The 11,498-nt window shown below is 38.2% G+C and overlaps 1 protein-coding gene across 2 annotated transcripts; it reads left to right on the top strand.

Annotated features, from left to right (window-relative positions):
- The first annotated feature begins 1,514 nt into the window (after positions 1 to 1,514).
- LOC116059436 (adhesion G protein-coupled receptor E1) lies at positions 1,515 to 9,970 on the top strand. Of its 2 annotated transcripts, none has more exons than XM_035997100.1 (19): positions 1,515 to 1,983; positions 4,092 to 4,172; positions 4,443 to 4,586; positions 4,702 to 4,854; positions 5,479 to 5,619; positions 5,969 to 6,091; positions 6,255 to 6,298; positions 6,383 to 6,454; positions 6,724 to 6,877; positions 7,010 to 7,132; positions 7,250 to 7,440; positions 7,532 to 7,696; positions 7,865 to 8,068; positions 8,467 to 8,684; positions 8,778 to 8,838; positions 8,922 to 9,013; positions 9,178 to 9,346; positions 9,426 to 9,541; positions 9,573 to 9,970. In XM_035997100.1, exons 1-19 carry the CDS (start codon positions 1,953 to 1,955, stop codon positions 9,661 to 9,663), a joined length of 2,373 nt encoding a protein of 790 aa, XP_035852993.1. In that variant the 5' UTR covers positions 1,515 to 1,952; the 3' UTR covers positions 9,664 to 9,970. The 2 variants fall into 2 exon arrangements, with proteins under 2 accessions (XP_035852993.1, XP_031168368.1); XM_031312508.2 differs by having other exon boundaries at positions 5,479 to 5,625.
- Positions 9,971 to 11,498: the final 1,528 nt, after the last annotated feature.

The raw sequence follows: 11,498 nt of genomic DNA, 5'->3' as shown, positions 1-11,498 counted from the left end.
GCAGAGATAGCGTGGGTGCAGCTGCCACAGGGCTCTGTGAGAAATAAGGGCCCCTCCAAAGCCACTGGGCTTGCGTCACTTGACATAACAGAGCCGCCAGCAAAGTGACACACTGCAGATTAATGGCTGAAGGAAACCTATTATTGCTCAAAGTTTAACGCTGCACTACTCCAGCTCTTCTTATCAAACGTAACAGTCACTTAACTCATGGTTACAAATGTAAATCAGCACAACAATGACAATTACCAGGCAACGAAACACTACATTCTAAGCAAACACGTTTAATAAACGGAATTCATAAAGTTACATTTGCATTTCGAACAAACTGGAAACTTTTCAGCAAATTTTAACACAACTCTATTTACCACCTTGCATCATGGGAATTGACCAGCCAATGAACCAATTGCACCTGACTGCAGTACGCAGATCGAGGTTGGGCTAAATGTGGGCGGAGCTAAACGTTTGACTTTTGAAAAGTACTTTCCATTTCAATTTGAGAAGAGTGAAATGCCAAATTCACAATTCACAAGCCGTTCACAGGTACTCCCTCCGCCGGTGGCACTAGTGCTTTCTTGTTTTCCACAACATGTGTTATATTTTAGTTGAAATTTGAATAGGCTACATCACTCATCTGCGGACTGCAGATAAGTGATGTAGCCTATTCAAATTTCAGTGTGTATAAGTGTGTATCAGTGTGTGCGGTGTATAATTAATTTATTGTGTCCATGCTTTAACTTTGCCGTGAAAGAAGACAGGTTATTTTAAACTCGAAAGGCAACTCTTTTTTGTTGCAACACACACACACACACACACGCTTTTTTTCAACTGATAACTTAACTTACATACCCAAGTTCAATCAACACATACATATCTGACAAAAATATTTAAATAGTCGATCCAATGAATAAATGCAAGTTTATCTTTCAAAAACTCATAAAGTTGAGTTCAAACTCCACAACTTGTATAAGCTCGTTCAGTTAAAAATAAGAAATAAGTGGACATAACTAAATGGGTCTGTAATGTTTCACAGTGTATGGAAATTTATTTAATAGCAGCCCAAACCTGACAAAAGCAAGTTCTTCCTTTGTCCCACCGCATTGGCCTAATGTAGGTCTGGTTAAAAAACTCTACATACCCTTTTGATGAAAATAAAATAAGTGCAGTAGGTCTGCCTCCAGGGAATGGGGAATTTCATAAAGAACAGTGAAGTATATATACTTCACTGTTCTTTTTTCACTTCTTTCAAAATTAAGCTTAACATTGTTACCATTGTTACATTGTCCAGACTGAGGCACTCAGAGGCACAAGCTATATATATGCTATCGCCATAGTCATGTGTGCTAAAACTCTGCCTATGGGGAATTTACCCACCAGCAGGACAATGGCCAGCCTCATAAACTCCTCTTGACCCCCTGTCTGTCCTCTAACCACAGAGTCCAACAGAGGGGAAGGATACAGAGAGAGGAACTAACACAGAAAGAGAGAAAGAACTTGACTATTACTTTTCAGAAACTTGTAGCGATTCTCCCCTACAAACCTCTGTGTCAGAGGCGTGATTGAGAAAACCCCTCCCCTGAAAACTAGTCATCTCAGCATGTCACCTCATTAGTGAGAGAGGATGACGATTCAAAGGGGAGAAAGAGACAGAGACAAGGAGAGTTAGACAGAGGAGAGGTCATTGTATGAGATGAGAGACTACTGATTCCAGCTGATTTTTTAAATATATATTATTTGCAGGTATCAGCATATACTGAAGCTACTTTTTCCACATCCATTAACCTGACAAGTGGATGCATTTTACTGTTCCTTGGGGAAACTTTTTTAAAAAGAATTTGAGAGGAGACGAAAAGAGAAGAACGAGAAGGAGAAAGAACTGTGCCATCTGAATGTGGAGAGTTTCCTAGTTTGGGTTGTTTTAACTTTCCTTATCCAGATCGGTTACCCCCTTCACCATGGCGGCCAGGTGGAAACTCCTCATACTGGGTGAGTCACATCTGTCATGCATTTGCACAGTAGTTTGGATGGAAAATCTTCTGCTGAGAAAGTTTGAAAATGTTCTGTGCTCCAAGGAGGGAAACTAACTGGCTTTAGTTGCCTGCAAACTTTTCAGAATAGGTATTTATATCAGTGTATGTCTTCTGTTATAATCTACCATGACATTTTAGACAAAAAACAGATATTGACACTTTTAGTATTTAACACATTACTGAAATTAAATGTATACATGGAGTGGATTCAAGATTCAAGATTCAAATGGAATTAACAAAGTTAATAATTGTCTAATAATAGTCAAGTCAAATGTGTTTATAGAGCACTTTTTTTTAAACGTTGACCAAAGCGCTTTACAGAGAAATTTAAAATAAAATCACATGATCACAACAAAAATAAATCAGTAAAAGACTGTAACAGACAACATTAAAACTATTTTACTCTATATAATAATGTTTATTTCTAAATTCGATGTTTTTTTAACTTTGTTTAACAACATCTCTCTGAGATCAAATCTGCCAGCAAGTTTCACTGGCAGAAATTATAGAGTGAGAAACTCAAACTGTCACAATTCTTAATGTGAGCCTCTGCAGCAGTCAGAGTCTGAGAGAGTGTAGGAAAGAGCCCAAATCAATTACAAGAAAAGAAGCAGAGTGATGCTGAACACAGCAGCTTTTCTTCAAACAACTCACTGCAGTTGCTCTTCTGCTTTTAAAGTGGTATTTATACACTATGAGCTTATTGCACAGCACCCACGTTACTTGCTGCCTCATAGCGCCCACTGTCACACAGGAAGAAACATTGAGAAATACCAACCTCTGAGCAACTAACATCATAATGTCCTGATTGCAATTTTAGCAAGCCATTTTTAATCTTTGATATTATCCTGTCCCCAGATATGAATGTAAGCTTAATCTAGGCTACATCATGATATCAGCTGCCCACAATTTTTTTAATCTGAAAACAGTTTAGGGTGTTAATTCTACATTATGTAAATTAGTTTAAGTTTAACTATATATAATGATACGTAGCTTAAGTTAGCAATTAAATGATCAGTTCTGCCAAATCCCCAAAAACATGCTGTACTTTCCTACTTACCCCCAATATCTACTGTATCCAACAAGTTCTAAGGGAAACTATTTTCTTCCAAAGTTAAAACAAATGATTAGTGAAACTGTTGACACAGAGGGTATAGAGTATTTTTTGGGCATTTTAGGCCTTTATTTTTATAGGATAGCTGCAGACATGAAAGGGGGAATGACATACAGCAAAGGCCTGCAGGTCAGAGTCGAACCCGCAGCCGCTGTTTCGAGGAGTAAACCCTCTATACGTGGGCGCACACTCTACCAACTGAGCTACCCAAGCGACCCAGAGAGAGGTTTTTAAAGTACAAAATTCCATTCACCTCCAATGTATTAGTGCTGCTGCAAACACTTGAGCAACAAATATCATCAACAAATAATACAAAAACTATCTGCATGGCTAGACATCACTATTAATAACTGGGAATATGCATCTTTATGATTTGAATGAACTGACCCTTTTTTAATTAACAACGAATTACTTGCTTATTTTGATGATGATTATAGAATTAATTGCATAAACTGATAATGGGAAGAAAAGAAGTAACTGGACTCTTTCTTCCTGTTTCCATTTGCCTGTACATCACACCCATCTGGTACCATTTAGGTGACCATAAAGGACTGACTCTGCACTTTTACAGTCTGAGGATGTAGCCTTATGCTTTTTTTGTGCCACGCCAGCTGATGTTTCCTCATACATAGGAAGCAGAGTTCTCCAGACACCCATGTGTTCATTTAGAATAATGGTGCAGATGCTGTTGGAACAATCTGAGGAAATGAGGGTAGAGAATGAGGGAATTTATCTTTTCAACAGAGCCTTTTTAAAATTTTTGGTGGTGTTATTTATGTGATCAAACTGATCATTTAATATCCCTGAAGCTAAACTAAAATATCTTTGAACGCTTTTTTCAAATTAGTGTAGATTAAGAGATTAAGCATGGGTGCCAGTGTAGCAGATGTTGCATTATTGCTTAGACGGTGATGAACTTGTAGACTGACAGTCGCCTGCTTGCTTTTCAGCTCTGTACCTCTCTCTCGTCATGGTCCTGTCGGAAACAGAATGCCTTGAAGGATATAGTCTTGAGGACCAAACCTGCGTTGGTATGAAAAACAAACTTATTTTAACACATAACCCACCATTGAAAAACAGGCATGTGGTGGCATTGTGCATTTTATGGCAGTTTGTCATAGATTAGTCATCTTTGCATTTAGAAATTAGAAACTGAAAATATATAAAATGGTTTGCTAGATAATTCATGTGAATTCAAATAATGTATAAAAAAATTGCATTCAAAATGTATTACCACATAACTTTATTTTTGGTATGAAAAGAGTGTTAATTGCATCTTCTTGTTCCTGTCCTTAATTAAGATGATGATGAATGTTATGTGGAGAACCATCCTGATCAGCCATGTGGAATGAATGCGACCTGTCACAACACAAATGGCAGCTTCTACTGCAAATGTCTTGACGGTTTCACATCATCAGGGGCTGCAACATCTTTAACATGTAAAGGTAAGTCATGTAAGTCTTGTATATTGAATCATCATGGCGGAGACTCTGATTCAAAGTTGTACAGCTGCAGTCGTCATTCAAATATAAAAGTCCTATCATTATCTTTTGTCTTAAGATATCAATGAGTGTGCGGAGGACAGAGGCATCTGTGGACTTAATGCCAAATGTTTTAATACAATTCCACATTATTACTGCACATGTGATGATGGATTCATTTCCACTACTGGGTTGGAAAGATTTCGCTATGGTGACAACGTTACATGTCAAGGTAAGATGCTTGTCAGTACCCTCACTGTAAAAAAAATACTGTGGTAGGTTATATATAGCAGTGGTTCCCAACCTGGGGTCCGGGGACCCCTAAGGGGGGCGGCAAAGATCACAGGGGGGGCGCAAGTCTTTATCTGGCTTGAGGTTGAGGTAAAAAAAATATATATATTTGCACATGTTAAACAAATTATGATAATACACTAGAATATATAATGTATACAAAAGTCTGTATAAAAACTATATATTTTTGTTCTCGCTTAAACTTGTAGGCAGGCTACTTAGTAGGCCAAACCTCCGGGACCTCTTAACCTGGGACCCTTGCTGTCATCAAGTCAGCTGCTAGCTGCTATCATCCTTGTTTTTCCTGCCGCCACAGCATCCCTATTTTATGAACGAAACATGGCGGAGAAACGTAAAAGTGCTGATAACTCCTCTGTATTAAAAAAGAAAGTAAGGGAAAGTTACCTCAACTTTGGTTTCGGAGGGGGGACTCAGCTTTTCTTAGACATAAGTAGGGGGGGCGCCAAGGAAAAAAGGTTGGGAACCACTGATATATAGGGTATGTACCATACTGTATGTATTTCTTTCTCAGCTATTCTTAAACGGCGTCTTCCTTCATATATAGATATTGATGAATGTCAAGAGGAAATGGTTTGTGGTCAAAATGCAGCATGCGTCAACACACCAGGCAGTTATCGCTGTGTCTGTAATGCTGGCTTTGGACTGAAATCAGGCAAATCGAACTTATCTGGCAATCAGGAGCAATGTGAAGGTGAGGACAATGACATGATGCTGCAAAATACTTTTCATTTTACTATGTACTATTTATTTGATCTAGTAATGAGTCTCAGTGATGTAGGGTATATTTTTCAAGAAAATTGACCCACAAAAGAGGACTTCTTCGGACTTTCAAGGTTGTGTGTTTATTTAGTGAATGTCTGTCCTGTATTTTGGTTCTGCTTTATGTTTCTATGCATTATTTTTAAAAACCTATCAAGTGCCATTTTGGACATGTATTATATAACAGTCTGGTGGACCAGGATGTTTGTTGTTCCATTAGCACTGACTGAAACATGCAATACCATTTTCCACTCCCTGATTTTTTTTTATTTTAGACATATGTATGATTGATAAGACAATCTGTGGAAATGGAACCTGCCACCATGGAGCCAGCGGCCATTACTGTGCATGCCACGCAGGGTTCACTAACTATGGCAACAATGGGTCTCGCTGCACTGGTAACAACATATTAGCACTCAAATGTTTCCAACATCCGTTACTGAACCGGTGTTTGTTCAGTAAATATATGTAAACAGAACACGAGTATAGGTATCGTCATAATATGAATGCTATGGTCATCAGCAAGCACATTAAATGAAACCAAACCTTTTCTTTCCTCAGCGTTAAACTGTGATGTATTCAAAGATATGAGCATTCTGAAAGAGGTAACACTACACCATAAACAGTTTTATCACAGTTCAGCATATATATAACATGTCTATGGCCTAATTTTTTGTTTCATGATGCAGTTGAAAAAAAGCTGTCTGGACCTTACAGAAAGTGAGAATCCGACAGAGCTGGATGGAGAGGAACTATTAAAGGTATTTCTGCACATGATTAAATTGAAATGCAATTTGATTATGCAAAGCAAAAGCCTTCAGTTCCTCAGAACCAGCACAGAAATAGGAAGTTCTGCCCCTTCAAGCTCTGTCACATTGTATTCAGATGTCTGTGCACAACTATGCAGACTGTTTATTTTGACCTGAGCTGCTATGCAGCCTGAAAGTCTGCCTCGGTCTGACTCTGTCTCCTGTTACTCCCTGCACATGCTGGTGTTGCTCCCTCTCCCCCTCCTCTCCTGTGGCTGTAGAAAATGCTGTCTTTGATCGATGGGCTCTTGTCCCGTGGAGCCTTCAAAGATAACAGGAAGGTCTCCACCTTTCTGAACGTGGTGGAGACCACTCTGGGGTTCATAGGACCTTTCATTAAGCCCCCCGGCACAACAAGCTCTTCCAGTTACACAGGTACAAAGACAAATTGTTGAGGTTTACACTTTTTTGTTCAACAGTTGGTAGATTTCTCTTTTGTTGAAATCGTCTACAGTATTGACAAGCAAGGCATGTTGATACAAATGTGATCTTTGTATCTGGGTCCAGAGATGCGCCTGCGGGTACATAAGGGGGCTGACTTACCCCAGGGAGCTGTGACCTTATCATCTAACCAAGTTCGGCTGGACATGCAGTTGGAGACAGCTGCTGGAGATCCCTCCTATTACCCTGGTAATGATCATGCCTGTAATTATCACATTTGTAACCACTTTCATTAGGACGTAGATAACTTGTGCAATGTAATAAATGTCCAATTAATCCAGTGTTATCCTGGTGTTATTGTAAAAGGCTTCACAACAGTGTCCTTGCTGAGCTATGCAAACCTGGAAGACTCTGCAGATGGCTTCTTTAGTGGGATGAAACCACAAGCGAACGAAAGCTTTAAGATCAACTCTAAAGTTGTGACTGTCATTGCCAGTAACAGAAACACAAGCCACCTCAAAGAGCCAGTCAAATTGACTTTCAACCACCTCAAACAGGTAGCATCTAGTTTGCCATGAAGGATGATAATCTATCTCTGCAGGAAAATATTACTTCTATAATGGTCATTACCTCTATTTTGTTTCACAGTCAAATGAATCCAACCACACCTGTGTGTTCTGGGATTCCTCGGAGAACGGAGGGTCATGGTCTGCTCGTGGCTGCAGTGTGGTGGAGTCCAGCTCTGGAAACACTGTGTGTTCCTGCAACCATCTGAGCAGCTTTGCTGTGCTCATGGCGCTCTATGAGATAAAGGTTAAAACTCAAGTTACATATATAATGATACGTAGTAAATCATGACGCAATAGTTCAGAGTTTCTAGTTGAAACTTCAGTGTGTGTGTTTGTGTGTTTGTGTGTGTGTGTGTGTGTGTGTGTGTGTGTGTGTGTGTGTACCGTAATATCACCCTCTCTCTTTCAACAGGACAACAACAACAAGTATGCATTGACTCTGATCACCCAAGTGGGCCTGTCCCTTTCACTAATTTGCCTGTTCATCTGCATCCTGACGTTCTCGCTGATCCGCTCTATCAAAAGCCCAAGAACCACCATCCACCTGCACCTCTGCATCAGCCTCTTCATTGCCACCGTTATCTTCCTTGCAGGCATTTCTCGTACGGAGAGCCGGGTAAATACTTCTGTAACAGCTTGGGAATAGATAGGAATAGATTTGCATTAACCTACATCCTGGACTATACACCTGCCCATGTACATACTGTACATACACCTGTACATACTATATATTTTTGCACATTCTGCACTAAAAAAAATCAGCCTTTTATTGTCTTATGTTAAACAGCTATTTTGTATGTATTTGAGTCTGTGTTTATTGTTTATTTCATAATAATGTTTAGTATAGTTGTTTGTGTACGCACCAACCACCAAGGCAAATTCCTTGTAAGTGTTACTTACTTGGCAAACAACAATTCAGTTTTTTACATATTTGTTTCTCCCCATTTCTCAGCATCCTTTGTCCTTTTTTCACTGCTGTCATTCAGATCTTCATCTCTCTCCCTACTGCATTAGGTTGGCTGTGCAGTGGTAGCAGGGCTGCTGCATTTCTTCTTCCTGGCAGCATTTTGCTGGATGTGTCTGGAGGGCATTCAACTCTTCAGGATGGTAGTCCTGGTCTTTAACACCAACTTCAAAATCCTCTACATGATGGCAGGTGGCTATGGAGTCCCAGCTGTTATTGTCGCTATATCTGCCTTAGCTAATGCCAATGGATATGGCACTGAAAGATAGTAAGTTCCCCACACTGATGCTGATATTGTTTTATTTTTAATTTATACCTGAATCCCAGGTTATGTTGACATAATTCTCAATGTGCATTGCAGTTGTTGGTTAAACTTGGAATTCATTTGGAGTTTCTTTGGCCCTGCCTGCGTCATCATTATTGTGAGTAAGAAAATAGTTATTGAGTTGAAAAATATCCCTAAAATTTGAACATTGATAAAACCTCATCATCCGTTGCCTTTCAGGTAAACATTTTCTTCTTTCTCATCACTGTGTGGAAATTGGCACAGAAGTTCTCAAGTTTAAACCCTGACCTGGACAATCTGCAGAAAATAAAGTAAGTCAGGCACACGTATACTGTACGAAGTGTGCATGTTTGTAAAAATGGGAGCATAATTTGACTAAAGAGACATTAATACAAAATATTCTTCCCTAAAATGTAAGCTACTCTTGTTAAAGTGCCTCAGATTAACCTGTGTGTATCTTTGTTGCCTCCTGCAGGGCGTTCACAATTACTGCAGTGGCTCAGCTGTGTTTGTTGGGCACCATGTGGATCTTTGGTTGCTTCCAGTTTGACGAGAGCACAATAATCTCAAGTTACCTGTTCACCATCTTTGGCAGCTTTCAGGGCATTATGCTCTTCGTCATGCACTGTCTGTTTTCTAAACAGGTCAGTCAATCTCCTCTCAAAAATAAAAAGCTATGCTGCTTTTTCTGGTGTCAAAACTCAATTTGTATTCTGGTTTCAGGTGAGGGAAGAATATGGAAACATCCTGTCCAGATTCTGTGCACCTGGGGAGAAGAGCTACTTAAACTTCAGTTCCTCGCACACAAGCAAAGCTCATGTAAGCCGTTATTTTGATGTCACCACAGTGTCTCTGATTCAGGTGGAATGACAATGAAGTTAAACTGTATTATCCAATCATTTTGCCATTCGTGCTCACTGGATCTATTTTCATAAAAGACATATTATCTAAAGGAGGTTAGAAAAGAATTGCATTTACTTATTGTTAAATAACAGATGCCTTAATTGCTCACCGACAAGGCCACAGTAAAATTAGATCAAACATTTAGTATGCATGTGGACAGCATACATTTGATCTGTAATTAGATTTCTTAAGAGACTTAATGCAAGTCACTGGAAATTTGATTTGGAAACCTTCCGAAAGCAAACCCATAATTCTTTTCCAGGGTTTGAAGATGACAAGGTATTATAGGAGATGTGAAGTGAAGTGTGTCAGAGCACAGCCTGTCCTGAGAATGAAAGATTACTGACATTGTCTGTCGTGACTGATCGGCTTGTCTCTCCCCTATGTGGTCTTCAGGCATCAAAGAGCACCCAGGACACAGGAGAGTCTCGCATCTGAGGAGATAAACAGTGACGTGGGCGCAAAGTCTGATTTATTTCCTAAAGACTGCCATCTCAGACATTCGGCCAACTACTGCCCTGCCATTTGTGGAAAATGCAAAATGTGTAAATAGTATCCTTCTTTACATTTTCTTTACTTTTTTGTTATTGAGCTGGTCTTTGTATTTGAAGCTAAAATGGAACTGTTGGTGGTTAGAATTTAATAAAATTAAGGATTTCCTTCAAAATGAGAAATTACATTTGACAGTATTACCATAATAGAGACTATTCTGTTTTTAAAAAACTGAATGTTTTGATATTTGAGTAAAGATGTTAAGATTACCCATGATTTAAGAACATAGTGTGCTTTACTTTCATGCCAACACTTATTTTATTTGAGTATTTATTGAATGATAAAAAATGAATCTCTTATTTTGGACCAAAATATCAAAGTGATAGATCATTTTATGAAGACCTGTTTAATCAGGTACATCTAACATGGCTTGTCATGTCATCCAGGTACTTTATTCAACCAGCAACAATCTGAAAGACTTTTCTGAGGCAAGCACTTTTTTTCTGTATAATTTGTCCACCGTATTTAAATTGATATTATCTAAACATGATAAACAAAAAGGAGGATAGTTATGAAACAGAAATAAATTTAAATTTATGTTTGTATATATTGCTGGGCAATAGGTAACTACATTCCTGCTTTATTCAGCGTGCTGTATTATGTTAAATGTATTTTTTCCAAATAGTTTAAAAGAGTTTTTTATTTATCTAGTTTTAAACTTGAATGTTCAAAGATAACTTTTTTTTATTATTGTCTATAAGAATGTTAGTACTGTTTTATGCACAATTTTGACTTTCATATTGATGTTTGGTCAAAATACCAATCTTTTGTTTTGTATTTTTCTTGCTTCTCCTGCAAGCTTTAAATGAAATAAATATCCTGATGTACCTCATGTTTAAAGGTTCTGTGTGAAGGTCTTCCAATCACTGGCCTTGAATTGTTTTATTTAAAATATATATAAATTAGTTTTGAACATCTGAAGGAAAAATATGTCTTTATCTTCAAATTTCTTTATGTCAGAGCCAAGATTTAGCAGAAAAAGCAACATCAACAAACTAAGAGTGAAGTTAAGAGTTTTGTTAAAGAGATAACAGAAAGCCATTGCCAAACCAAGGCAATGATATTATCTTCATTTCCAACTTAATTTGTGACACTAAAGATAGAAACAGTTGTACATACAGAGGAAATACAAGTTTATCATCGCTTCCTTCCTGTTTATGTGAAATACATGATGGTCTCAAAAACAAGTCTTAAGTAAAAAAAAATCCTTAAGTAGTCCTAAAAATATGTTTTATTGTATAATATTTCAGTGAAGATCAAACTGAGTATCCCCTCTTTAAACACTACAAACCTTGGTACTCTATCAAGTTGCTGATGCATATTTTGGTTTATACTCACCTC

Source organism: Sander lucioperca, chromosome 21, assembly GCF_008315115.2.
Source record: "Sander lucioperca isolate FBNREF2018 chromosome 21, SLUC_FBN_1.2, whole genome shotgun sequence".
In the NCBI taxonomy this organism is placed as follows: Eukaryota; Metazoa; Chordata; class Actinopteri; order Perciformes; family Percidae; genus Sander; species Sander lucioperca.
The sequence above is the reverse complement of the archived record's forward strand: the minus strand, read 5'-3'. Positions and strand labels throughout refer to the sequence as shown.